Source organism: Dermochelys coriacea, chromosome 2 (genome assembly GCF_009764565.3).
Source record: "Dermochelys coriacea isolate rDerCor1 chromosome 2, rDerCor1.pri.v4, whole genome shotgun sequence".
Taxonomy (NCBI): Eukaryota; Metazoa; Chordata; order Testudines; family Dermochelyidae; genus Dermochelys; species Dermochelys coriacea.
This window is the reverse complement of record NC_050069.1, coordinates 228,509,830-228,535,583: the sequence shown is the minus strand read 5'-3', so window position 1 is coordinate 228,535,583 and position 25,754 is coordinate 228,509,830. Positions and strand designations below refer to the sequence as shown.

General features: G+C 42.5%; 1 protein-coding gene and 1 long non-coding RNA gene across 19 annotated transcripts in view; one reads left to right on the top strand and one right to left on the bottom strand.

Annotated features, from left to right (window-relative positions):
* Positions 1–16,468, top strand: part of ADAM22 (ADAM metallopeptidase domain 22) — a 203,045-nt gene extending 186,577 nt beyond the window's left edge. For 7 of the 18 annotated variants that reach the window (XM_043509362.1, XM_043509361.1, XM_043509371.1 and 4 more), the window contains 2 exons: positions 6,350–6,473; positions 11,027–11,573. In XM_043509362.1, the coding sequence (XP_043365297.1) occupies positions 6,350–6,473; positions 11,027–11,125 (223 nt within the window). In that variant the 3' untranslated portion in view covers positions 11,126–11,573. Of the gene's footprint in view, positions 1–6,349; positions 6,474–8,396; positions 9,684–11,026; positions 11,574–13,863 lie in introns of those variants that run through there. The other 11 variants (XM_043509374.1, XM_043509363.1, XM_038391264.2 and 8 more) reach the window with 3 other exon arrangements.
* A 1,984-nt stretch (positions 16,469–18,452) lies between these two features.
* On the bottom strand, positions 18,453–19,998 carry LOC122459009. Its single transcript, XR_006279417.1, has 2 exons — positions 19,795–19,998; positions 18,453–19,121 (listed from the first exon to the last, which is right to left on the bottom strand). It is a non-coding gene; the product is annotated as an uncharacterized LOC122459009 (long non-coding RNA).
* Positions 19,999–25,754: the final 5,756 nt, after the last annotated feature.

Sequence of the window (25,754 nt, the reverse complement as noted above, 5' to 3'; positions counted from 1 at the left end):
TGTTTACTTCCCTGTTTCTATGCTACCCTCAGTGATGTCAGCATAGTTCTGGGAATAATATGTTGTTAAGTGCTGTTATTGAAGCCAGCAGAGGGAAGATAGAATCACAAAACATTGATAACAGCTGAACTATGAGGTTGTAGATTTTCAGAAAACAGAGCATTGTGAGGACGTCCCCCAGCAGACTTTAAAAAAAATGTTTAAGTAAGTCAAAGTTGGTCCTAGATTACTGATAGTAGCCTATTGACCTATTTACTGAACCTTTTCCACAGGGGAGTCAAGTCTGTGTATATATACATAGGAATAATTACTCTTAATGGTTAAAAATCAGAGCTGGCCTTTCTGGTCCCACAAAGCCCCCAGCTGTGGGTTCCCCAAATAGGAGAGACCAAGAACTGTAAAAGAGAATTTCATCTTTCACTTACAATCTAGCCCTTCCTTTTATTGTATATGTACAATCTGTGTAAGGGGCAGCATATTGCTGCACAGCCCCAGCAGTGGACAAAGCAGGGAAATAGCTTCCTGGCACCTGGCCTTGCTCCAGGGGGAGAGGAGTCTGCTACTGGTCTTACACTAGAGGCAGACTACTTGTCCCTTTCATGCCAGCTCTGTGCCTACTACTGCAGTTTCTCCTGAAAGTAACCTTTTGAACAGTGATCAAGAACTACTTGCAGGCCTCACTGAGGCAAGCCAGACTCTCAAGATTGTGATGGTATCATTAGAATGTGAACTGTCAAAGCCTTAAGTATGCCAGTCCCATAGATTCATTTGTGCACGAGTGATGCAAAGGGTCCCTCTGAAACACCAAGCTGCCCGAATTTGAGTTACTGCAAGTATTTACAGTAATAGGAAATAGTTTACAGAGAAACAAGATTTTCAAGGTGAAAACCCAGACTCTGGTCTCGAGGGAGGATGGTGGAGGGAGGAGGGTGGCGTGGGGGACATGTTACAGGAGGGATGGAAGGGAAGGGAGAATAAGTCTTCCATTCCCCTCTCATATTTTTCTGCTTTTGTTTGCTTTTTCCTGTTCTGCGCTTTCTCCTCTGCTCCTCCTCAGCTAGCCACTTAAACCAGCTTTAACTCTGCTTTGCGCCATCAGTTCTAACCTCAAATTTCCAGGTTTTTACCCCACCATCCGTTGCCTTTGTGTATGAGCACATCTCTGACAGGTCATAGTCGCTCAGGGCCATCGGGCTCATTTTCTCCCTGTTTCATCTGGGCCGGTCAGATTGTGCTTTTTTTAAAAAAAGATTTTTTTGTTTCTTTCCTTCCTCCCTTCCTGCCTCATTCACCCCTTTCTCTCAATAGCGCTCTCTCTTCCTTTTTACTTTCAGTTACATCTTTCTTCTTCATTTCTGTATTTAGTTGCAATTGTTGGAAAGTACAAGTAAGCTCTGTACTGCGTATTGAAGGCAGGGAGCAGTTTATAGTCACTCATCTTCTCCAGTAATAAGTTCCCACATCATGGCTCCATGATGAAGAAGGCCCTGATTCTCACTCTGACAGGCTCTATCTGGGGGATTTACAGTTCCTATGGAAAAGAGCTGTTTAATAAAGGCATTGTAATGGCAAGAGCCATTTTCTTAAGTAGGTTGACTCCTTTCTATGGAGAAGATTAGTGGCGAGGGTGAAATCCTGGCCCTGATTGAAGCCAATGGCAAAACTCCCATTGACTTCAGTAGAGCCAGGATTTCACCTTGAGATTCTGAAGATAAATGTATTTAATAAGCTGTGTGAATCTGGTGCTCTGGGCACATGTAGGATCTTTTAGAAACTTCATGCAATATTTAGAATGAATGTCCCAAAACTGGAACCTCAGCCTATTCTTGCAGATCCACCCTTAGAACTAAAACTCTGTCCCCACTTTCAGCTTCTACTCAGCCCTCTTCTTCCTGCACTCCTGAAAAAAACTTGAGAGGACAAATGGGCATATTTGTGTTTTAAAATATGGCCTAATCTATACTAGAACAAATATATACTAGTTTAATGCAATCAATCTGGTTAAAGTGGTGCAAACTCCTAGTACAGATACTCATAAACTGATAATTTACTGATTTAAGCTAAACCAATATAAGCAATGTTTTATTTCAGTTTGATGGCATTAGGGGTGTGTTTCAGAGTAGCAACCATGTTAGTCTGTATTCGCAAAAAGAAAAGGAGTACTTGTGGCACCTTAGAGACTAACAAATTTATTTGAGCATAAGCTTTCGTGAGCTACAGCTCATTTCATCGGATGCATTCAGTGGAGAATGGGGTGTGTGCCACTTTAACCAGAGGGATTTTTAAATTGATTTAGTGCAGTTTACAAAATGAGGTGATAAACAGCACCGCTGAGGAATAAGGGGCACCCAGCATAGCTGTCTTCTCTAATTTTGACTGTGTGTTTAGGAGATCATGTGTCATTAAGCTGTGGGCTAAGTGACATTTATTTCACACCATCCCTTTTGACCTCAGCATTGTCTAAATCATTAGTGTTGTTTTGAAACCCAATGTGATTACAAAAATCTCTTAGTTTCTGCTTCAAACATAGACACAAAAAATGAGTCGTTAACTCGTCCTTCTTGATCTCAGACCCCAGGATGAAAACTCCCAGACCCCCTGAGATTCATGGCTTCATTTTGGGTTGCTAGTGAAATCTGTGATCGAACCTTCCATACAATGTACAGGAATGAATTAAACTTATGAGTTTCATTGTATTTCAGGCCTTGCATGTGAGTTCAAAACTTGACATGAAAGTTAACAGATGTGAAACCATGAGAACTGAAACTCATGGTAAAAGCTCAATGAAACCCACTTGAACCCAGACTGCAGAGTTTTGTCCAGCGCTAACCCTGGCACTACCCGCAAGTATCCCTGTAGCTGGATGCTGACTTTCTTCCATACTGTAAATGAGACAGTTCTTACATGGCTCTCTCATTTAAAGTGCATATAAATCTGGGATACACAGCACATAAACAATGGCAGGATAGAGTCTTTAGCATGATATTTTCAAAATTACAGCATTTTACATGTAAAAAAAATCAGGGATTGTGCATCTGACTCCGTGCACAGCTGAACTTGCGATATGTTTTCACATTCTGTACAGGTGGTACATTAGTCAAGACTATTAAAAAAATACAGAGTACCTAAATGAGTAGCAGAAATAAGTGGCCAGGGATTGTGAGGGAAGGGCATGTTTATCTATTTAAGTGTGCAACTGCATTTTCAATGTAGTAGGCCTCCAATTGGGCATCTAAACTTCACAGATGTAGGTGCAACTGGTGCGCCTCAAAACACTTTAGGTTTGCTCGTTGACATTGGTATTTGTATGCCAGTTAGGTAGCTGTATATGCAGTAATGTGTGCACACAATGGCTCATGTGCACAGGTGGGCCTTTTGTAGGAGCAACACATTGGCAAACCATTTTGTGAGTGTACCAGTTTCACCCCCAGTTTGAAAATGTAGCATTGTGTGTCCATGGAGAACTGATTTATTCAGAAGCATTTCCCCTGGAGATGGTTTTCTATTTCCTACAAGGCAAAGCAAAAAATTTTCTTGGGTAATACGCATCTGATTTTGAAGTCATTTACAAAATTCCTTATTTGCTGTTTCTACAAAGTTTTTAAGACAAAAAAACCCACTACAGTGACAAATATAGAAAACCAAAAAAAGACAATGCATATACATTGTAAATCTGTGATAGGTGGTTATAAATGAGACCTAACAAAGATAGTTGTGATATAATAAAAATGTTGGAGAATCTAGCCCATTACACCAAATTCTGCTCCTCATTACATCTGTGCAACCCCTATAAATCCAGTAGGACTGCACGGATGTGCCTGGGAGCAGAACTTGAAACATATCTATTTCTGATCCCCCCACCCCTCCCAGTAACAAACACCAGGTCAGATTGGGCCATTTACACTTTGGCCAGTGATGCAGAGCTATAGTTTCCACCGGGTAAGCTAGGAATCCTCCCCAGGGACCCTGCTGCAGAGAGAGAATGTGCATCCGCCACCATTCCTTGGGCTGCCGCTCTTGCTTCTGTCTCTATGCAGCTCTATGCATAGACTGGTGCAGGCGGGGGTGGGAGGGGGAGACAGGACCATAGCCTTGCCTCTTCTCTGTGCTTCCTCTTCTTGGGGTGGCTTGCATCACCAAGAGGAGCAGTAGGAGGGAGCATAGCCTGATCCTGGGATGAAGGATGTTCTCTTCCCTGATCCCTGTGCATCCATACACACACACTTTTGCCATGATATTGAGATAAACATCTTATTCTCAGATAAAGACATCAGAATCCAAAGCGAACACTCTCAGTTCTGATCTCCTGCTACTTCATATTTTGTGTTTTAAAAAATGAAAATGAAGGGTTTTTAACCTTTAGGTCTCATTATCAGTGTAAAATAGGCTCCTGGTTTTCTTTTTGACTACAGAGCCCATTGTTCCTTTGAATGAAGGAGAAAAATACCATTACGAACCTTTGTCAGTGCAAATGAGATTAGCATTAGTGAGCGGACGGGTCTGAAAAATTGTGAGCCTTTCCCTTGATTTTTAAAAACAGCCTGATTTTTTGCATTGGCAGTTTGCTGTTCAGTTAGATTTGCAATATTACACACAAAAATACTATATTTCATATTTCAGTAGAGGCTTAAAATTGTCATCCTGAAAATCTGTGTGTGTGTGTGTGTGCTGGTCTATCACACTGTGTGCTCAAAATGCAGTTACTTTTTAATATCGTAAAGAACTGTATGGCTATAATCTTGTTCTTTCCTAAACTAGTATGACATTTGAGAGATTACGGCACAGGACTTTAGAAGTACAGTACATGTACACTGATGACATCAATTTCACACCTGTCACTATGTAATTTCCATTGATATCTTGGTGGTCATAAATACCATCAGCCATTGTTTGTAGGGGAAACAAGAGCTTGCAGTTATAGGCAATCGCAGACACAATCATGACAATGTATTAGCCTAAAAAAGTTTTTTAAAAACTCTTTACGTTTAAATGAGTTGCTATTAAATATAACAGAGAGCAAAGTTTTCATCAGACCATTCCAGACACAAAGAGCCTTTAGCCTGTTTCTGCGCCTACACTAGTATATAAGGGCCCAACCCTACAAAAATTTACTACTGGGCATTGTATTGACTACTATGAGTAGTCCTGTTTGACTTGAGCTCCTGATGACTGTGATGTTAATGTAGCTCACCACTGCAGTCTCTTGCTATGTGTGCAGCGATTGAGAATGTACATGCACAAATGGAGTGGCAACATTTTCCTCAAGCACATCCTAGAAATGGAGCATGTAGGTAAAAGTGCTCAAAAAGTGTGTGAGGGACATGGCCACATGCAAATGGCAGCTATATGCAGGCCCCTTGTCAAAGTTTGGCCTTCTGTCTGCAAAATGAAACTAACGAGCTAGGGTAATTTAGATTTTCTACTTCCAGGGTTTTTTTTTTTCTTCTCTATTATCCAAAGATGGGGCCTCATAGGATTCTCTCAGTGGATAAAAGTGCAGAATCTCAAAAGGGAAGTGTCAAGAGATTTTCCCACGTGTAAAATTCCAGTCAATAAAGTCCTGCCACCTTATTCACATAAAAAGAATGCCTTTCATGTGATACAAACATTGACTTGCTCCTGCTTACTCTGCTCACCTTGTACAGAAATGCTGATTGCAGTTGACTAATCAGTCCATTTTTGTATATTCTCATCAGACTCTTTCTTTGGCTGGAACACTATGCACTGTTTGATGCTTGCATGTCTAATAATTTGTTGTTAGCACTTTGTATTTGCCTTTGTTTCTTCACAACTAACAGTTTGGCCTCCAAGTGCATGCATTTTATGTAAATTAATATAATATGTATAAATAGTAGTTTATCCTCTGCATTCATATTTTAGCATTGTAATGTATAAAAGCTATTTAAAAGACCACTATTTATTGCCATTTATTCACTCATTGGTAGAATATTTAGTTGTGAATATACTAGCATTGTTTATATTTAAAGGTCAGTGTCCTTTCTTTGTTTTAGTTCTCTATTCTATAGGTGACTTGGTTTGTTAACTTTATAATGATAAGATATGATGCTATGTAATATAGTTTAAGAAAATGATTATTATGGGAAACTACACTAATGAAAGATAAGAAGCAGCCTTAAGTTTTCCTTCCAGTATTAAGGAAGCTGTAAGCATTTGAGTGATTTTTATTTATAATCATTTAATATTTAGAGTAATGATCAATTTTTTTCTAATACTGAGTTCATAAAGTATGCATTTACATTCTGAATCAAGCTTCCAAGTACTTGCAGTTGCTGCTGAAGTTCCGGTGTCCAAAGACATCATATTTATTTTGTGTGTTTCAACATCTCAGGACTCTGTCTCCTGCAAAGTCTCCATCTTCCTCTACTGGATCTATTGCCTCCAGCAGAAAATATCCATACCCGATGCCTCCACTTCCTGATGAGGAGAAGAAAGCTAACAGACAAAGTGCCAGGGTATGTGTCTCTCCTTCTTTATGTATAGTCAGAGGAAAACTCTTAATTAAGGAAATATTTAAATGTGGCCCCCCTCATGCCTGGACATGGTATTGCAGGGGATTTCCCGCTTGCACCTTTTGATGGCCACTTCCTTAGCCCTACAATGGCCAGTCCCAGCCAGCATTTTCTCCTGATCCCTGCTCTGGGTCTCTTGTGACTTGGCCCTATGGCCAAGGCTCATAATCATTCAGTCCTCTTAAGGGGAGAATAAAAGTCCAACTTAAAGTTCAAATAATGTCAATATTTATAGTTCATCTGCCCCTCTCTGGCTTGGCTGAAATCCTGTGCTTCCTAGCCCATTCAGAGCTTCTCTTCCTTCACCAGGAACTCCAGCATCGTGCCTCCGAGGATATCCTGGCTCCTTGTAGGCCCTATCTTAGGGCTCCCTCACAGGAGTCTACTCTGCTCCCTGTGGGTCTCTTTCTCCTGTTGCAGGCCCTAACTCAAGGCTCTCTCCCACTGTAGCCTACCCTGCTCCTAATGGCTGATTCAGTCTGATTTCCTCTGGCACTTCCCACAGGAGAACTATCCTTGTTCCTCTATCCAGGGTCTTCCTTCTCTGAATTAAGCACATAAGAAGAGCCATACTGGATCAGACCAATGGTCTGTTTAGTCCAGACTCCTATCTTCTGGCAGTGGTCAATGGCAGATGCTCGAGAGCGAATGCCCAGAACAGGCAATTATCAAGGGATACATCCCCTGTCATCCACTCCCAGTTACCCCCTCTATTCAAAGTTGTGCTCTCCCTGCTTCACTACTACAGCTGGGGTCATTCTTTCCAATTAAGCCCCATTAGATCCAGCTGTCTTCTCTAATTGGCCTTTATGTTGCCAGCTCATCCATGAGAGTGAGGGATAGCTGCCTTAAAGGGCCAGCCAGCCTGCAACATAGTGACTAATTTTGCTGTCAGTCTTTAAAAGGAAAACAGAGACAGATTCCCAGATATGTCAGAGCAGCAGCCAAGGCACCTTGGGAGCTGTGCAGGCACAGGTGCCAGTCTTCCTCCTCTATAAGCTTGGAGACTGCTGGGGGCTGAGCTGGCTTCTAGCACAAGAATTCTTTAACTTGTGCTGGCAAATAACGAATCCTAAAAAACTGTTCCTGGCCAGGATTTCTGGAGCGTATTGTCTATTGCCAGCACTGTCTAAATTACACTGGGATCTGCTCCAACCCCTAGAGCAGCCCAGAATAGTCCTTCATGTCCCCATCCCACTGTGTTGCGAGCTCTGTGCTGCAACACTTAAAGGCACAGCACAGAATCTCACCCACTGAGTTTCAGAGTAGCAGCCATGTTAGTCTGTATTCGCAAAAAGAAAAGGAGTACTTGTGGCACCTTAGAGACTAACAAATTTATCTGAGCATAAGCTTTCGTGAGCTACAGCTCACTTCATCGGTCAAGGAGATCTTGGGCCAGCACAGTGTGAGCAAAGGGTATAAAGGAAGTTAAGCCACACTTATTTCTCTCAATCATAAGTTGATTATGCCTGAGTACCTATCCAGTCCCCTGGCATAAATTAAAGAAGTTCTGAGCAGGCAAATTGTAGGGGGAAATTTTGGGCTCTCTCTAACCTTAGTTATGATAACATCAGTTTTAGTTGTAACAATAGTGGATAAAAGCATTCTGACACAAGCTTGATAGTTTAAGTTGACATTGTTTCTCCAATTCTATTCTCCCAGTCCTGGGCTTTTATTATGCAGCTTTCAGTCCTGCTGAAATGTTCCCAATCATTTGATGACATTGTGATATGAACAGATATCCACTAGGGACTAGAGACCTAAACAAAGCAGATTTTCTTCCCCAACAAAACTCTCATATAATTTAGTTAATAACGGTATTATAACTTTGGTAATGTATATGTGTGTTCCTTTTCCCCCCTCCAGCTATGGGAGACTTCCATTTAGTTCTACAGTTTACCTAGGTGACATCAGAACTGTTTACTTCAAATTTTATAGAAACTCAGCATCACTGAGTCATTGCACATTCATCTGCTCTTCAGACAATTTGAAAGAACAACAGAGATGCCAGTGATCACAGAGAGAACCTGCTCTCAAACCCAAGGGGGAAAAAACAACATTTTTGCTGTTGATTAGAATTTTATTAAATCTGTAAAGAATAACCAAAAATCACAAAAATTAACATGGGATAAATAGATTGAATATGATAAGATTATTCTGCATGATGACCAATATGTGTAGAAATACAACTAAAATTCATGTACAAGTCCCAAATAAAAAAAGGTTTTCTTTGGTTTATGCAGTCCCAAATAACAACAAAATTGAGTTCAGAATTTTGTATTCTGAAGCACGTGACCAATTTAAACATTATGCTATGTGCATGAACCCTCTGTTCTTTAGTTTCCACAAGTAAGGGATAAACAACATACTGTAGTATAAATTAGCATGCAAAAGTAAGAAATGTAGAATTTTGCTACAGGATCTTAAGTTTTGAGGGGCATAAACTTCAAACAAACAAGAACTATATCTTTTTTACCTTTTGTGTTTATAATCTCCATATACAAATTGTATATATGTAAACATTTTAAAATGTGAAAAGAGCTGTAATACACATGTATTTTGCCAAATGCCTAAAGCAACAGTCATGACTAACATCATCACACTTCAAGTGTTCTGAATATTATGAGCAGACAGCCTTGGAAATACAACAGTTCTAGTACTGTAAATGTGTTTCTCAGCAAACTGGTGTTTGACCAAAATCTCCACAATCTGGGAATATATTTGTTATAATCAACGGAAAAACCAAAGTTCAATGATGCTTTGGCTTAAATCACCACCTAAGGAACCAGAAAAAATAAGTTTCAGAGTAGCAGCCGTGTTAGTCTGTATTCGCAAAAAGAAAAGGAGTACTTGTGGCACCTTAGAGACTAACTAATTTATTTGAGCATTTCCACCAAATGCATCCGATGAAGTGAGCTGTAGCTCACAAAAGCTTATGCTCAAATAAATTTGTTAGTCTCTAAGGTGCCACAAGAAAAAATAAGTTGTCTGATAGTGGTGATGTGTGATGCAACCCCACTGAAATCAGAGCTGGAGTCTTTAACTAACAGTGAACATACATTTACTGGAAATTGAGGAGTATTTCAAGGTCGTCAGTTAAGGCGGTGGAAGTGGGGTCTCTATGGCAGATTTGGGATGTGTGTGTGTGTGTGTGTGTGTGTGTGTGTGTGTGTGTGTGTGTGTGTGTAAAGCACTTCAGACCCAATGCTGGAGCAACATGGCAGAGTATACAGCTTGTGATGGGCATGATGCTATCATAGTGCTATACAAAAATTGAAAGCTGGGAAACTGACCAATATCTTTTTTTGTTACTGGTATCACTTGTACCATATATTAGCATACTGTGGGTACGTCCACACTGTTGCTGGGAGTAAGTCTCGCAGCATGGGTAGACAGACTCATGCTAGCAAGGCTTGAGCTAGTGTGCTAACAATAGCTATGTGGACTTTGCAGCTCCAGCAGAGACTGTGACTAGCCATTTGAGCTGAAGCCTAGAGGTTGGGTGCTTTTGAGCTCAGTTGGCTAGCTGGAGTCTCTGCCAGAGCCACACAGCTATTTTTAGAGCTAGCTCAAGTCCCAGTCTGTCTATCCTGGCTGGGCGGCTCACTGCCACCTGCAGTGTAGACATACCCTACACGTGTAGCAGCAGAGGTCTCCTTTGCAGTTAGCATGGGCCTTGAGCTGAATACAAGTGGATCCAGACCAATGAAATTGAGGATGCAAAAACAAACTCATTACGAAGGAGACATGCAGCAAGATGGCATTAGCCTGACTGCTGGTCAACTGTATACAGTGTGCTACAGGATGTAGAGTAGATATAATTACAACACTTGAAGGATTCCAAAGGATGCTGTAAAATCCCTGGGCATTTTCAACTGTAAATGTTCTTTAAATAATAAAAATGACAATTATAAATCAGCTGAAACACCTCTCCTGTCAGTACCTCTCCAGAAGTGACAAATGTCCAGCCTCTGGTAATTCCATTGCAGAACAAAAGATATCTTCTAATAAGAAATATTAGAATACATGGCCCACAGTGATAAAATCAATTAGATGCTGATGGGAACATAATGTGTGCTTATGAATCTTCTACCTCTTTCACATATTCCTTTAGTAAGTGGAATTTACTTACTAAATTTACCACTTACAGCCTTTTAATGTAACAGAGTTCAGTTTATCAAATTTCTCTCTCTGATTAAAGCAAGTCAAATTTAGAGGAGTCCGGTGGCACCTTAAAGACTAACAGATTTATTTAGGCATAAGCTTTTGTGGGTAAAAAAGCCACTTCAAGTGGTTTTTACCCACAAAAGCTTATGCCCAAATAAATCTGTTAGTCTTTAAGGTGCCACCTGACTCCCCGCTGTTTTTGATATATGGCTACCCCACTGATACTTAGTCAAATTTAGGTTAGTTTTAAATTTAAGACATTTTTAAAGATGTCAGCAACTGTTAAGTATGTAAGATTTTAGAAGTATTATATTTTATTTATAAGACAGTGTGCAGGTTTACATCTACACAACATTGGCCTAGCAGAGGAACTTATCCCCTTCATGGCAAGAGATATTGGTAAGCATTGTGACTTATTACAATTATGAATGAGAACAGAGAGTGTGGGTTTGAAAAGCATTGGCATCTACAATGGTTTTTGGCAAAGATTCTGCACTTTAATGAAGATAATAGATTTGTCGGTACAGAAGTATGTAATTGATTAGTTTTGGAACCGACCTGAAGAAGTGCTCTGGGTAGCTCAAAAGTTTGTCTCGCTCACCAGCAGAAGTTAGTCCAGCAAAAGATATTACCTCACCTACCTTGTCTCTCTAGTTTTGCAAAGGTTTAGTTTGAACGTAGGCTAAAGACAACAGGACGGAGAACTGTTAACATACATCTTATGGAAGAAGGGTCTGAGCCATAGCCAGGGCTGGCTCTAGGATTTTTGCTGCCCCAAGCAAAACATTTTTTGACTGCCCCCACTTTTTTTTGTGCCCCCCCCTGCCCCCGGCTCCACCCCAACTCTGCCCTTTCCCAACCCCTTCCCCAAAACCCTAGCCCTGCCTCCTCCCCCGGTGTGCCGCATTTTCCCTCCCCCATTGCTTCCTGCGGTTCCCCCCCGCCGCAACCCCCCGCCCTAACTCACCTCTGCTCCGCCTGCTCCCCTGAACATGCCGCCACTCCACTTCTCCCCCTTCCCTCTCAGGCGAGGGAGAGGCAGTGCGTTCAGGGGAGCAGGCGGAGTGGAGGTGAGTGAGGGGGAGCGTAGGAAGTAAGGAGAGCGGTAGAGGAACCACTCCCCGCCCCAGCTCACCTCCGCTCCAACACCGCTGCCTCCCCCGAGCATGCTGCTGCTTGGCTTCTCCTCCCTCTCTCCCAGGCTTGCTGCGCGAAACAGCTGTTTCATGCGCGGCAAGCCTGGGGCGGGGAGAGATGCGGAGCAGCGGTGGTGCGCTCAGGGAAGCAGGCGGAGGTGAGCTGGGGCAGTGGGGGCACATTTCTAGGGGCAGCATGGCCAGCGCCGGAATGCCGCCCCTAGAAATGTGCTACCCCAAGCACTTGCTTGTTTTGCTGGTGCCTGAAGCCGGCCCTGTCCATAGCCCACTGAAGTCAAAGGGACTCCTGTTGCCATCAAGGGGCTTTTAGAATCAGGCCCTTAAATATTTCTCCCAAATAAGGAAATTCTTATGTAAAAATGGCCAACTCATTGTTCTACCACAAGAAAGATAACTTCTCCATGCATTAGTTTTTTGTCCTTAATAACTGAAATGTTTATCATGTGCCTTTTCAGATATTTTGTTTGAATACAAACTCGTGTGTAATTTTGAATAATCTTGTTTATATTTTTCTATATATTCATTTGTTCCTCCCTTTCCATTAAGACACAACAAGATTTGGCGGCCAAAACTGAATGTAACATAGTGGCAGATTATATAACATTCATAGTATCTTGTTTTGAAAATGAATAGATCTCCTAACTGTATTATCTATGTTGTATTCTGTACTTGCAGCCTTTTTCTCTTTCTGGTGTCTCTCATTCGTAGGATTTGATGATACCGCTATTTGTGTGTAGGGTAATTGAATGGACATGATTGACATTTGGAAATGTCAGTGATTGGTAATCTAGATGTAAGCACTAAAATTAAATTAAATAAATATTAGCTTGTGCTTTGGTATTCTAGACCAGTGGTTCCCAAACTTGTTCCGCCGCTAGTGCAGGGAAAGCCCCTGGTGGGCCGGGCCGGTTTGTTTCCCTGCCGCGTCCGCAGGTTCGGCCGATCGCAGCTCCCAGTGGCCGCGGTTCGCTGCTCCAGGCCAATGGGGGCTGCTGGAAGCGGCACGGGCCGAGGGATCACTGGGAGCCGCAATCGGCCGAACCTGCGGATGCGGCAGGTAAACAAACCGTCCCATCCCGCCAGGGGCTTTCCCTGCACAAGTGGCGGAACAAGTTTGGGAACTACTGGTCTAGAGAGTGAAAACACTTGGCACTTAATGGAAATTTTGCCTTTTTGCATTTGGGAGAAAAATTCTGCACTAAGTTAGAGACCTGAACAGTAAATTAAGTAATTGTACAAAAACAGGAACTGCATTTGGGAGAAAAATTCTGCACTAAGTTAGAGACCTGAACAGTAAATTAAGTAATTGTACAAAAACAGGAACTTGTAGGGTGTATGAACCTCAAACGCCAGTGAAGATTGACCAGGTTAAACCCAGAACAGTTGTTTGGTTTTTGTATTACATAATTTGCCACTAGTTTAGTTTAATGCCTCTGAAAGAAGCTACCTGGATAACCCTGGAGATTGCAGACTTCTCTAATCACATAAGTTGCAGCACAGGCAGTGGTGACATAGGTTGCCATGCAAAACTTCACCCTGCTCAAGATGGAGCAACTACAGAGTGGAGAAGATACCCAGTTGTCATGGCCCATCGAGTTAATTGGCTTTTCTGCTGAGTCTTCCAATATGGGTGCCAACTGTGATGCACATACCTGCTGACTAAGGGTGCTGAGAGGTCACTAAGGCCCATCTCCTCAAAGGGATTTAGGCTCCTTACTTCCATTGAAATCAAATGAAGTTAGGTACCAAAATACCTTGAGGGATCTGGGCCTAAATTATTTCAAACATGCCATAAATAAGTGTCTGATTATAAGGATTTTTGGTTACTAGTAAAGTGAGCTATATTTAAAAGCAATGATCTGTTTCATACCGTGGGCTAAGAATGTTGTGTATTTAAAATAAGATTAATATGACCAATATGTTGAGGATTGAAAAGCAGGTACTGCATTCAAATAGTAACTTTGCACCATGCTTTTACTCTTCTGTGTATTAAATTCTTCATGCCACAGCTTACCTGCTGATTCTGGATTTGCTGAGAATCAAGCTATCAACAAGGAGGAGGGAACATCATAAGGAACCCATGCTACAGTTTCTGATGAACAAATTCATACAATGTATCAGAAATGTCTGATTGCTAATTTGCACATTAGTATTATATGCAAACAAATAAGCACATCTAGTTAAAAAAGGTTCAATTCTTTAATTATACAGTGTGTCTGTGTATAAATATGTTGTGAATTTAACCTTAAGTCTCATGAGATTTTTCTGGACATGTTTCTTTAAGTACAGATACTTCTAAATAACTAACAGTTTTCTCCTTGGTGTCTGAGACTTTGAACCTGCTAAGCTGTTATATGTAGGCCCCATGTATACAGTACATTTTACTGTCTTGGGTGATTATAAAATAATGGGCCTTTAGAGCATGGCTACAATTAAAAAAAAGAGAGAACTTTGACAACAGATTAAATATCAAGCCTTTTCCTTCCCCTCCCATCTCCACTGGTGTTAATTTAACTCATCTGAGTCTATCTACACCAGTGCAACAACTGTTTTCAACATCAAGGCCACATTTGCTGATGTAGGACCTTCTACACTACAATTTCTAACCAAATATGTAACCAGTTTGTTGCTTGGTTGGCTGAGCGTAGTTTGTGGACAGACATTCCTGCATGTAAATTGTAAAAACTATAGGACATTTTAACCAGCACCTCCTTACACGTTTGGCTCCTCCATCCATGTGTGCCATAGGACATCCTAGAGAGCATTGTCTCACATGCTGCTGATGCCCCACGGTGTGCAGAGCTTCCATGCATTATCCCCTCTATTGGGCAATATGGGATTGCTGGCCAGACTCGTGTGACTGTTGGTGTCAGCCTGTGTGGATAGCACATAACTTTTTAAAAGTATTTCTCAGGCCCATGGGATAGAGTCTAAGTCTCCAGAACAGTTTTCAACAACCATTTGAGAAAAGTCCACAACTGTGTTGCTTAAAGCAGGTAACAGGAACAAGTGCTGGAAACCATGGCAGGAAATAGTAATGCTGTACTGTGTTGGGGTTTTAAGGGCCTGTCTTACACTGGGCAAACTTTATACCTGGTTTTAAAACCAATTCAGCTAAGCCAGTCTGGCTTCGTTAACCTCTGAAACCAGATCTAAACCACAGTTTCCATCAGTTTTAAAGTCACTTTAGCTGAACCAGTCTGAACTTTTCTGCAGTGTAGACAGACCTGAATTGTCATGGGATTCAGAGAGAAATGAGGATTAGGGGAAATACAAAGAACAAGGCAACTAAAAAGCACTCTCTGCGGAGGGAGGGCTGAGTGACTCAGGAGTCAGAGTGGGGTATGAATTCAGCTGGTAACATTTTTAATGCTGGTGTTAGTTACAGGAGTTCAAAACCAAGACACCAATTTATTTCTGTTTCTCTGCATTATTATGACTTAAAAATGTTTTCTTTTTAAAAACTTACACAAGGCCTTAAGACTGTATTCAAGCTTTAGCATGCTGAGTATTTTTTTACAAGCAGGTCAGAAACGCCTGTAAATTTGCCTGACTGACCTTTAAGTATAGTGGTGCTAGCAGATAAACATACAATACTGTAAGGCTGTAATACAGTAAGTGCTAATATATCATATTGTAATAGCAGAAGGATTCCTGCTCACTACTTTTGTATTTTATGCTAGGGAATAATCTAGTGTAGGTTCAAACTATGAGTATATGACCTGCTTTTTCTTATGGGTAAAAAATGTTTCAGTACTTAGTGTTTTATATAGACTATTGTACTTTTCATTTTTTATTACAATCATTGCGTAGATGCAAAATGTTATTTTTCCAAAATAGCAAATTATGGACTGTTTAAACTGCAGGAGAAAATACTATTTACAATATGACCACTTTCAGAAAAGCTTTTGGCATTGTACATATCAGTAGAGTCTGCCAGCTTTGTTTTGTGCTAGTATTTTTATCATGTGTTGCTATAAAAAGATCTATTAATTTCTGAAGCTACCCCCTTAAGTAAAACATTCATAGTGGACAAGTACTTGGTTTCACGATTGGGGACTGGCTAAAGTTGACATAAACAATCACTTTTGCAAATCATTGTCTTTGCTACCTGAAACCCTCCTAATTCTTACACTACATTACACAAACATCAGATTCTGACAAACACCAACAAGAAATGCTGCACATTCTATCATTGCAGCTTTGAGTGTGATATTTTTGACAAACATTAGAGGCATTGGGCTATTCAAGTGAGTGAAACTGGCTTTCCTATAGCTAAACAAAACATTGCTTTTATAAAATAAACTCATTGTAATTTGGGGTTCTAAATTCTTGCACAGTTTTATTAACATCGTAATAACCACTTCTATGAGAGTATTTAATACAAATGCCTGTGGTTTTCAATGTTACTGACATATTGTAACATCAGTAAAGTGACTTTCAATGAATAAGGCTGTGTTGTGTATGCATTTTTTAAAATTCATATATAGATACCTTTTATTAAAAGGCCTCTTAAATAAGAACACTCAACATTCAGCAGATATCCAGTTTACCACAGTGGACTCCAAATACTTTTAAACAACACTATAGATGCAGCATGGTAAATAGCAGGGCAAGCCTCTCACACAATGACTTCCTAGCATGCCCCGATGTGTGCAGGAGGAACTATCTGAAGAGATAAGAGCCTAGTTTTAGTTTCTCTTCCCATAGGCTGTCTGCACAAGCTGCTTGCCAGAAAAATGTTTCTCCATTAAAAAAAATAGACTAACCACAACTTATTTTATATAGGCCAAAATGCTGTAGGCATAAACCACACAACATAGAAATAACAGCCATATTCATAATGATTACCTGATCGCTATTGACTCTTACAACACAGAGGCCTTGGCTACACTTGCAGAGATACAGCGCTGTGTACAAACCCGCCTTTGTACAGCTGAGTAGGGAAAGCGCTGCAGTCTGTCCACATTGGCAGGTGCCAGCGCACTAGAATGGCCACATTTGTGGCACTTGCAATGGCATTGGGAGCGGTGCATTATGGACAGGTATCCCACAGAGCACCTCTTCCCATTCTGATGTTGTGGGTTGTGGGAAGGGAGCTTGGGGTGCAGGGCATTTTGGGTCCTGACCCAACGCCCCGTGATGCATCGTTTTGCATCCCAGAAATCCCTGTGTTTCTGTCCACATTTGGCGCCATCTTTCAAAAGTTTCTGTGCAGCGTGATCTGTGTTCCATTTCGGTCTGCGGGAAATGGAGCCCGAACTGCTGAGGAGTATGCTGACAAGTCTCGCCAGCATGTCAGGTTTGGCAGTCGAGCTATTCTTTAAGATCCAAAGTGACAGTGAGGAGTCCAATGATGATATCGAGTCATGTAGCGAGTACAACACGAGCTTGCTTGTGGCATTCACGGACATGCTCAGCACTGTGGAACGTCACGTTTGGGCTCGGGAAACAAGCACTGAGTGGTGGGATCACATTGTCATGCAAGTCTGGGATGACGAGCAGTGGCTGCAGAACTTTCTGATGAGAAAAGTCACTTTCCTGGGACTGTGTGAGGAGCTCGCTCCCACCCTGCGGCGCAAGGACACGAGATTGAGAGTTGCCCTGACGGTGGAGAAGCGGGTGGCTATTGCAGTCTGGAAGCTGGCAACTCCAGACAGCTACCGATCGGTCACGAACCAGTTTGGAGTGGGAAAGTCGACCGTTGGACTCATGTTGATGCAAGTTTGCAGGGCCATTAATCGCATCCTGCTCAGAAGAACTGTGACTCTGGGTAATGTGCAGGGCATTGTGGATGGCTTTGCACAAATGGGTTTCCCTAACTGTAGAGGGGCGATAGATGGGACGCATATTCCTATTCTGGCACCACCTAGTACGATAATTGGACGGAGTATTTCTCTACAGTTCTCCAGGCACTTGTGGATCCCGTGGGCGTTTCATTGACATTAACGCAGGCTGGCCTGGAAAGATGCATGACGCACACATCTTTCGGAACACTGGCCTGCTCAGGAAGCTGTAGGCCGGGACTTATTTCCCAGAGCAGAAGATCACAGTATGGGAAGTCGAAATGCCCATTGTGATCCTTGGAGACCCTGCTTACCCGTTAATGCCGTGGCTCATGAAACCCTACAGAGGGAGCCTTGACAGCAGCAAGGCATGGTTCAACTACAAGCTGAGCTGGTGCCGAATGACTGTGGAGTGTGCTTTTGGCCATTTAAAGGACCACTGGCGATCTCCATATGGGAAGCTGGACTTGGCCAAACACAGCATCCCTGTGGTTATATCCACGTGCTGTACCCTCCATAATATTGGTGAAGGGAAGGGTGAAATTTTCACTGAGGCATGGACCTCCAAGGTTCAATACCTGGAGGCTGAATTCGCACAGCCAGAGTGCAGGGCTATTAGAGGGGCCCAGCGTTCGGTTGCAAGGATTAGGGATGCCGTGAGGGAGCAATTTGAGGCTGAAAACCACCAGTAATGTCTGGTGCCCTGCACGGGAGTGAAGTGCAGTGGTTCTGACTTGCAGTGCCTGTTTCTTTCCTGGGCTAAGATATCTTTTACTTAATGCAATAATAAAGAATGTTTCAAAGCCAAAAAATCCATTTATTGAAAAGAAAATTCATTTATTGAAAAGAAACACAACTGCCTGGGAAACAGAAAGGGCAAGATGGGCGGGGTGGGGAATGGTTCAATCACAGATTTGCGTATGTCCTGTTCTCATACTTAGCCTTCCTGTGTGGAGTGCTGTGCAATGAGTGCTGCACTTCAGGATGGCTATAATTCAGGATGGGGGTTGAGTGCAGTGGGTAAGCGTTGTAGTTTTCAGGGCTGGGTGGTGAAGCTACAGATGTTGGAGGCAGCTGGTGGCGATAAGAACCCGGAGGTTGGGGAAAGTGGGTTGGAGGTGACATAGGGGCACAAGAGAAAGAGTTTTGGGACAATGGCTGCGAGGGGGGCGGGCGGGCATAGTAGTGCTCCGCCTGCATGGCTACAAGCACCTGGATAGAGTCTGCTTTGCGCTCCATGATGCTTATCAGCCGATCCGTGCTTTGCTGCCGGAGCTCCGTGCTTTGTCGCCGGTGCACTGCGTTTTCCTGGCAGATCCTGCTTTCGCTCTCCCTCCACTCCTGCGCTTTTTGATTCTCTTTAAGAGATTGCTGCATCACTTCTTGCAGCTTGTCTTCTTTGCTTTTTCATGGCCTCTTCCTAAGTCTTTGCAGTCTCTCGGCCAGTGATAACACGGATGGCTGAGATCTCAAGGTTGCATCTGTAAAGGCAAAATGCAACACTTAACAGAGACAGCATTGTTTATACCAGACAGAGTAATGATTCCCCCGAACTTAAGGAGGGCACACACTGCCTACACAATAGCATAATTTTCCCGTCCCAAAGAGAGTGCATATAACCCATGGGAGCCCCAAAATGGTGAGTAAACACAGGGTCAAGGGAGACTGATTGTTTCACAGCTATACTGTCCTCTGGGTTTCTGTGCCTTGGGGAGAACCAAAAGCTGCAGGGGGCCCCTATACTGAACACTGTCCCCACATTTTCCACAGGAATTCACCTTGGAAGATATCTCCCTGCTGAGGGTGACCTGGGAAGGAAGGGAGGGTCTTCTACTGCAATGCGGCTTCCGCCCTGGCCCATATGCAGCTTGCCTGTGTGCAGCAATGATCCCCCCCACCCCTCACGGCACAGTGGCGTGGACAAGTTAGCCTTACTGGTACAAGGACCACAGTGGCTCTCCCAATAAACCTGTGCAAGCGCATTGCCCATGTTCTGGATGAGACTTTAGAAGAGATTACCGAGGCCGATTACTGTGATGTGATAGACCACATCAATGCGCTATTCCACATCTAGGCATGCATGCAGCCCTAACCCTCCTCGCCCAGATAGCCTGCACCGAAAAAATTCCTTCCCAAAAAAAAAAAGCCGCTTACTGGGAAACTGCTCTTCTGTTTGTCCTCCACCAAGTACCGGCCGCTGTGACTGGCTGTCTTCCTCCTGGCTCGAGAAGAGTTCTCTCGGGATGGACTTCATCTGAGTAGGGAAGGAAATAGACTTCTAGGATCGAGGCTGGCACAACTGATAAAGAGAGCTTTAAACTAGGAACTGGGGGGAGATGGATGGGAGATGTCCAGAAAATCTCCACGCTAGATTTTAGCATTGAGAGGGAAGAAGATGAAGTAAGAAAGGATACAGCCATGGGTAGGAGAATGTATATAAGGAGCGAGGGCGGTGTGGATACTAGTCTAATAGGTTATACTGGCTGTAGAATGACTGTGCCTAATAGGGTACAAAATGTGAGCGAGTCCAAACAGCAAAAATTAAGATGTTTGTACACCAATGCGAGGAGTCTAGGTAACAACATGGAGGAACTAGAGCTACTGGTGGAGGAAGTGAAACCAGATATTATAGGGATAACAAAAACATGGTGGAATAGTAATCATGACTGGACTACAGGTATTGAAGGGTATGTGCTGTTTAGGAAAGACAGAAACAAAGGTAAAGGGGGTGGAGTAGCATTGTATATCAATGATGAGGTAGAATGTAAAGAAATAAGAAGCGATGCAATGGATAAGACAGAGTCCGTCTGGGCAAAAATTACATTGGGGAAGAAAACTAGTAAAGCCTCTCCTACGATAGTGCTTGGGGTGTGCTATAGACCTCCGGTATCTAATTTGGATATGGATAGAGCCCTTTTTAATGTCTTTAATAAAGTAAATACTAATGGAAACTGCGTGATCATGGGAGACTTTAACTTCCCAGATATAGCCTGGAGGACCAGTGCTAGTAATAATAAAAGGGCTCAGATTTTCCTAGATGCGATAGCTGATAGTTCAGCAACTACTTGATGAAGGAATCTGACTAGAGGGGATGCCATTTTAGATTTAATTTTGGTGAGTAGCGAGGACCTCATAGAAGAAATGGTTGTAGGGGACAATCTTGGCTCAAGTGATAATGAGCTAATTCAGTTCAAACTAAATGGAAGGATTAACAAAAATAAATCTGCAACTAGGGTTTTTGATTTCAAAAGGGCTGACTTTCAAAAATTAAGGAAATTAGTTAGGGAAGTGGATTGGACTGAAGAACTTATGGATCTAAAGGTAGAGGAGGCCTGGGATTACTTTAAATCAAAACTGCAGAAGCTATCAGAAGCCTGTATCCCAAGAAAGTGGAAAAAATTCATAGGAAGGAGTTGTAGACCAAGCTGGATGAGTAAGCATCTTAGAGAGGTGATTAAGAAGAAGCAGAAAGCATACAGGGAGTGGAAGATGGGAGGGATCAGCAAGGAAAGCTACCTAATTGAGGTCAGAAGATGTAGGGATAAAGTGAGAGAGGCTAAAAGTCGAGTAGAGTTGGACCTTGCAAAGGGAATTAAAACCAATAGTAAAAGGTTCTATAGCCATATAAATAAGAAGAAAATTAAGAAGGAAGAAGTGGGGCCGCTTAACACTGAGGATGGAGTGGAGGTTAAAGATAATCTAGGCATGGCCCAATATCTAAACAAATACTTTGCCTCAGTCTTTAATAAGGCTAAAGAGGATCTTGGGGATAATGGTAGCATGACAAATGGGAAGGAGGATATAGAGGTAGATATTACCATATCAGAGGTAGAAGCGAAACTGAAACAGCTTAATGGGACTAAATCGGGGGGCCCAGATAATCTTCATCCAAGAATATTAAAGGAATTGGCACCTGAAATTGCAAGCCCATTAGCAAGAATTTTTAATGAATCTGTATACTCAGGAATAGTACCGAATGATTGGAGAATTGCTAATATAGTTCCTATTTTTAAGAAAGGAAAAAAAAGTGATCCGGGTAACTACAGGCCAGTTAGTTTGACATCTGTAGTATGCAAGGTCCTGGAAAAAATTTTGAAGGAGAAATTAGTTAAGGACATTGAAGTCAATGGTAAATGGGACAAAATACAACATGGTTTTACAAAAGGTAGATCGTGCCAAACCAACCTAATCTCCTTTTTTGAAAAAGTAACAGATTTTTTAGATAAAGGAAATGCAGTGGATCTAATGTACCTAGATTTCAGTAAGGCATTTGATACCGTGCCACATGGGGAATTATTAGTTAAATTAGTTAAATTGGAGAAGATGGGGATCAATATGAACATCAAAAGGTGGATAAGGAATTGGTTAAAGGGGAGACTGCAACGGGTCCTACTGAAAGGCAAACTGTCAGGTTGGAGGGAGGTTACCAGTGGAGTTCCTCAGGGATCGGTTTTGGGACCAATCTTATTTAATCTTTTTATTACTGACCTTGGCACAAAAAGTGGGAGTGTGCTAATAAAGTTTGCAGATGATACAAAGCTGGGAGGTATTGCCAATTCGGAGAAGGATCAGGATATTATACAGGAGGATCTGGATGACCTTGTAAACTGGAGTAATAGTAATAGGATGAAATTTATACTGTGTGCAGTTCTGGTCTCCCATGTTTAAAAAGGATGAATTCAAACTGGAGCAGGTACAGAGAAGGGCTACTAGGATGATCCGAGGAATGGAAAACTTGTCTTATGAAAGGAGACTTAAGGAGCTTGGCTTGTTTAGCCTAACTAAAAGAAGGTTGAGGGGAGATATGATTGCTCTCTATAAATATATCAGAGGGATAAATACAGGAGAGGGAGAGGAATTATTTAAGCTCAGCACCAATGTGGACACAAGAACAAATGGGTATAAACTGGCCACCAGGAAGTTTAGACTTGAAATCAGACAAAGGTTTTTAACCATCAGAGGAGTGAAGTTTTGGAATAGCCTTCCAAGGGAAGCAGTGGGGGCAAAAGATCTATCTGGTTTTAAGATTCTACTTGATAAGTTTATGGAGGAGATGGTATGATGGGATAATGGGATTTTGGTAAGTAATTGATCTTTAAATATTCAGGGTAAATAGGCCAAATCCCCTGAAATGGGATATTAGATGGATGGGATCTGAGTTACTATAGAAAATTCTTTCCTGAGTATCTGGCTGGTGAATCTTGCCCATATGCTCAGGGTTTAGCTGATTGCCATATTTGGGGTTGGGAAGGAATTTTCCTCCAGGGCAGATTGGAGAGGCCCTGGAGGTTTTTTGCCTTCCTCTGTAGCATGGTTGACTGGAGGGAGGCTTCTCTGCTCCTTGAAGTCTTTGAACCATGATTTAAGGACTTCAATAGCTCAGACCTGGATGAGGTTTTTCATAGGAGTGGGTGGGTGACATTCTGTGGCCTGCGCTGTGCAGGAGGTCGGACTAGATGATCAGAATGGTCCCTTCTGACCTTAGTATCTATGAATCTATAAGAGCTCCTGGCTATATGCCTCCAGGGATTCCGGGGTGTCTCCCCCCACCCCAGAACCCTCACTCCTGCTTTCCTCCTCCTCCTCCTCCCGCTCTGAAGTGTCCATGGTGGTGCTCAGAGTGGAGGTAGGGTCGCCCCCATGTATCGCGTCCTGCTCTTTGTAGAATTGGCAGCTCGTGGGGGAAGCACCCGAGAGGCTGTTTGCCTCGCAGGCTTTGCAGCTCCGCAGCTCCTTCACTTTAACCTGGCACTGCAGAGCATCCCGGTCATGGCCCCTGTCCCTCATGCCCCTTGATATCTGCCCAAAGGTATTGTAATTCCTATGGCTGGAGCGCAGCTGGGGCTGGACAGCTTCCTCCCCCCCCAAACACTGATGAGGTCCAGCACCTCGCCATTGCTCCATACTGGGGCTCACCTGGCGTGTGGAGGCATGGTCACCTGGAAGGATTCGCTGAGAGCACTCCACGCCTGGCTGAGCAAACAGGAAGGGCATTTTCAAAATTCCCAGAGAATTTAAAGGGCGGGTCTGATGGTTGGTCACCTGAGGCCAGGGCAGTAGAGTTCGAACTGATGACCAGAGTGGCTAGAACAGGCATTGTGAGATACTCAGGAATACTTCTGGAGGCCAATCAGAGCGCATTGGGCGGCCACTCTGGCGCTGCAGCACACCAGTGGCGGCGCAATAAACGTTCTTCCTCTCGGGAGGCGGAGTACCGGCAGCGCCGTACATGCCTTGCCAGTGTAGACGGCAAGTGAGGTACAGCGCTCTGGGCGGCTTTATTGCGCTGTAACTCACAAGTGTAGCCAAGGCCAAAGTTACTCTCATATAGGATTCCCCCTCCCCGCCTTTCTCAGGTTGGACCATTTAACCTAGCAAAGAGACACAGCTGCAGCTCCATTTGCTGACAAGCTGACAGCTGCTTGCTATAGTGCCCTTGTTTCCAGCTAGTAAGTCTTAACTCCTGTTATTCTTAACTCCAATTCTTATTCCTGAGATGATTGCACCTTCATACAGACATATAGTCATCCTATGGCAATTTTATTTAATTGCTAACCAAGGCCTGATTTAAACCTAGAGAGAAGTGAAAAATGTTATAGCCTACCATCCCCTAAGTGATCCAACTCCCTGGACATATCCTAGGGCCTCTGAAACTCCAAAAATGAACATGTGCTCTCAAAGCTTTGAGAACCACGTTTAAAAGGTCAGAAAGCTGGATAATTCTTACTGACCCTTATAGAGCTCCAGTGAGGTGAACAGCTTTCTTAACAAAGTATTTAGAGATATTAGCACAGGCCATATATAAGGTTTTTTATTTCAGGCTGCTGAATGAAGCTTAACAACTTAACAAACCAAAGGCCACTCCCCTATTTTTCACTGACCACATTACTTTCTTGATTGTTCAAGGCTTCATTTTACAGATACAGCAGTGTGGAATCTGGAACTTTAACAGGTAAGAACTCTTGGCATTAGGCACATAGGAGTCTTAAAATAATTTGAGGCAGCATTCTACTACTATTTCCTCTCGTGGAGTGACAGACTCACTTTTCATCTGTTGCGTAAACTGGGTCAGATGTAGGTGCATGCTCTTAAAGGAGGTAAATTGAGCAAAAAAGTTTTGTGGACTCTTTTGTAGTATTTTCCAGCCTAATAGCTAGCCCACACTAAGATCAGAACTAGACAAGGGAACGAAGCCTGGAAAGTAAAGTCAAAGTGTGAGTTACTATGCCCCTCCCACAACTACTCCGTAATGCTTTTCTCTCCCTCCGCCTCCCAAAAAAGTATTATTGTGCACCTTATTTTCAAACACCTCACCAAACTTTACACCACGTAGTTTCATCTGCACCTGTTTCATGATTTGTATCGTCATTGCATTAGAGGCACAACTTTTCACACAACAACTTGAGGCCCTGAAAACCCAGAATAGACTGTTTATTTTACTGTACTCATCTATGGCAGGAAAGTCCCATTCATGTAGTCATAAATAGTTTTGTGCCAAAAAAGAAACTTATCTCTGTTTTCCCTTAAACTAACAGATATTGAGTCCTAGAGTAAAAAAGTCTTGTCTCAGGAATTGTAGTGGGACATTAACAGGCAAGAAACAAACTATTGCTGTTAAGGCACAAAGGCCAAAAGCCCACTGCAATCAATTAAAAGATTCTCATTGATTTAATGGGTTTTGGATCAGGCCAAAGACTAGTTGTTGAGAGACCAGAATTCTAGTCCTGGCACTGCCAGACTTTGTGACCTTAGTCAAATCATCTAATAGCTCTCTACTTCAGATTTTCTCAGATGTAAAAATGCAAATAAACATAGAGCTGAGATGAATGTTGGGTAAATAATTCAGCTTGAAATCTGGCAATGTTTGGTCAATTAAAGGCTGATTGTTTGGACATCTGAAATTCAGCCTGTTAGGTCATGACAAAACCTAAACTGAAATGTTAACTGCCCCAGGCTGTATTCAAATAAAACTTCTCTTAATGAACTTGAATATTCCCCATACTTCGTAAGAAGGTTACATTCCTTAATGTTTATAAAGCAGCTTGAGACTCCTTTAGTGCAAAAGGACAGGGAATAGTTAAAATGACTTTTCCAATTAAAATTTAAGGCAATAG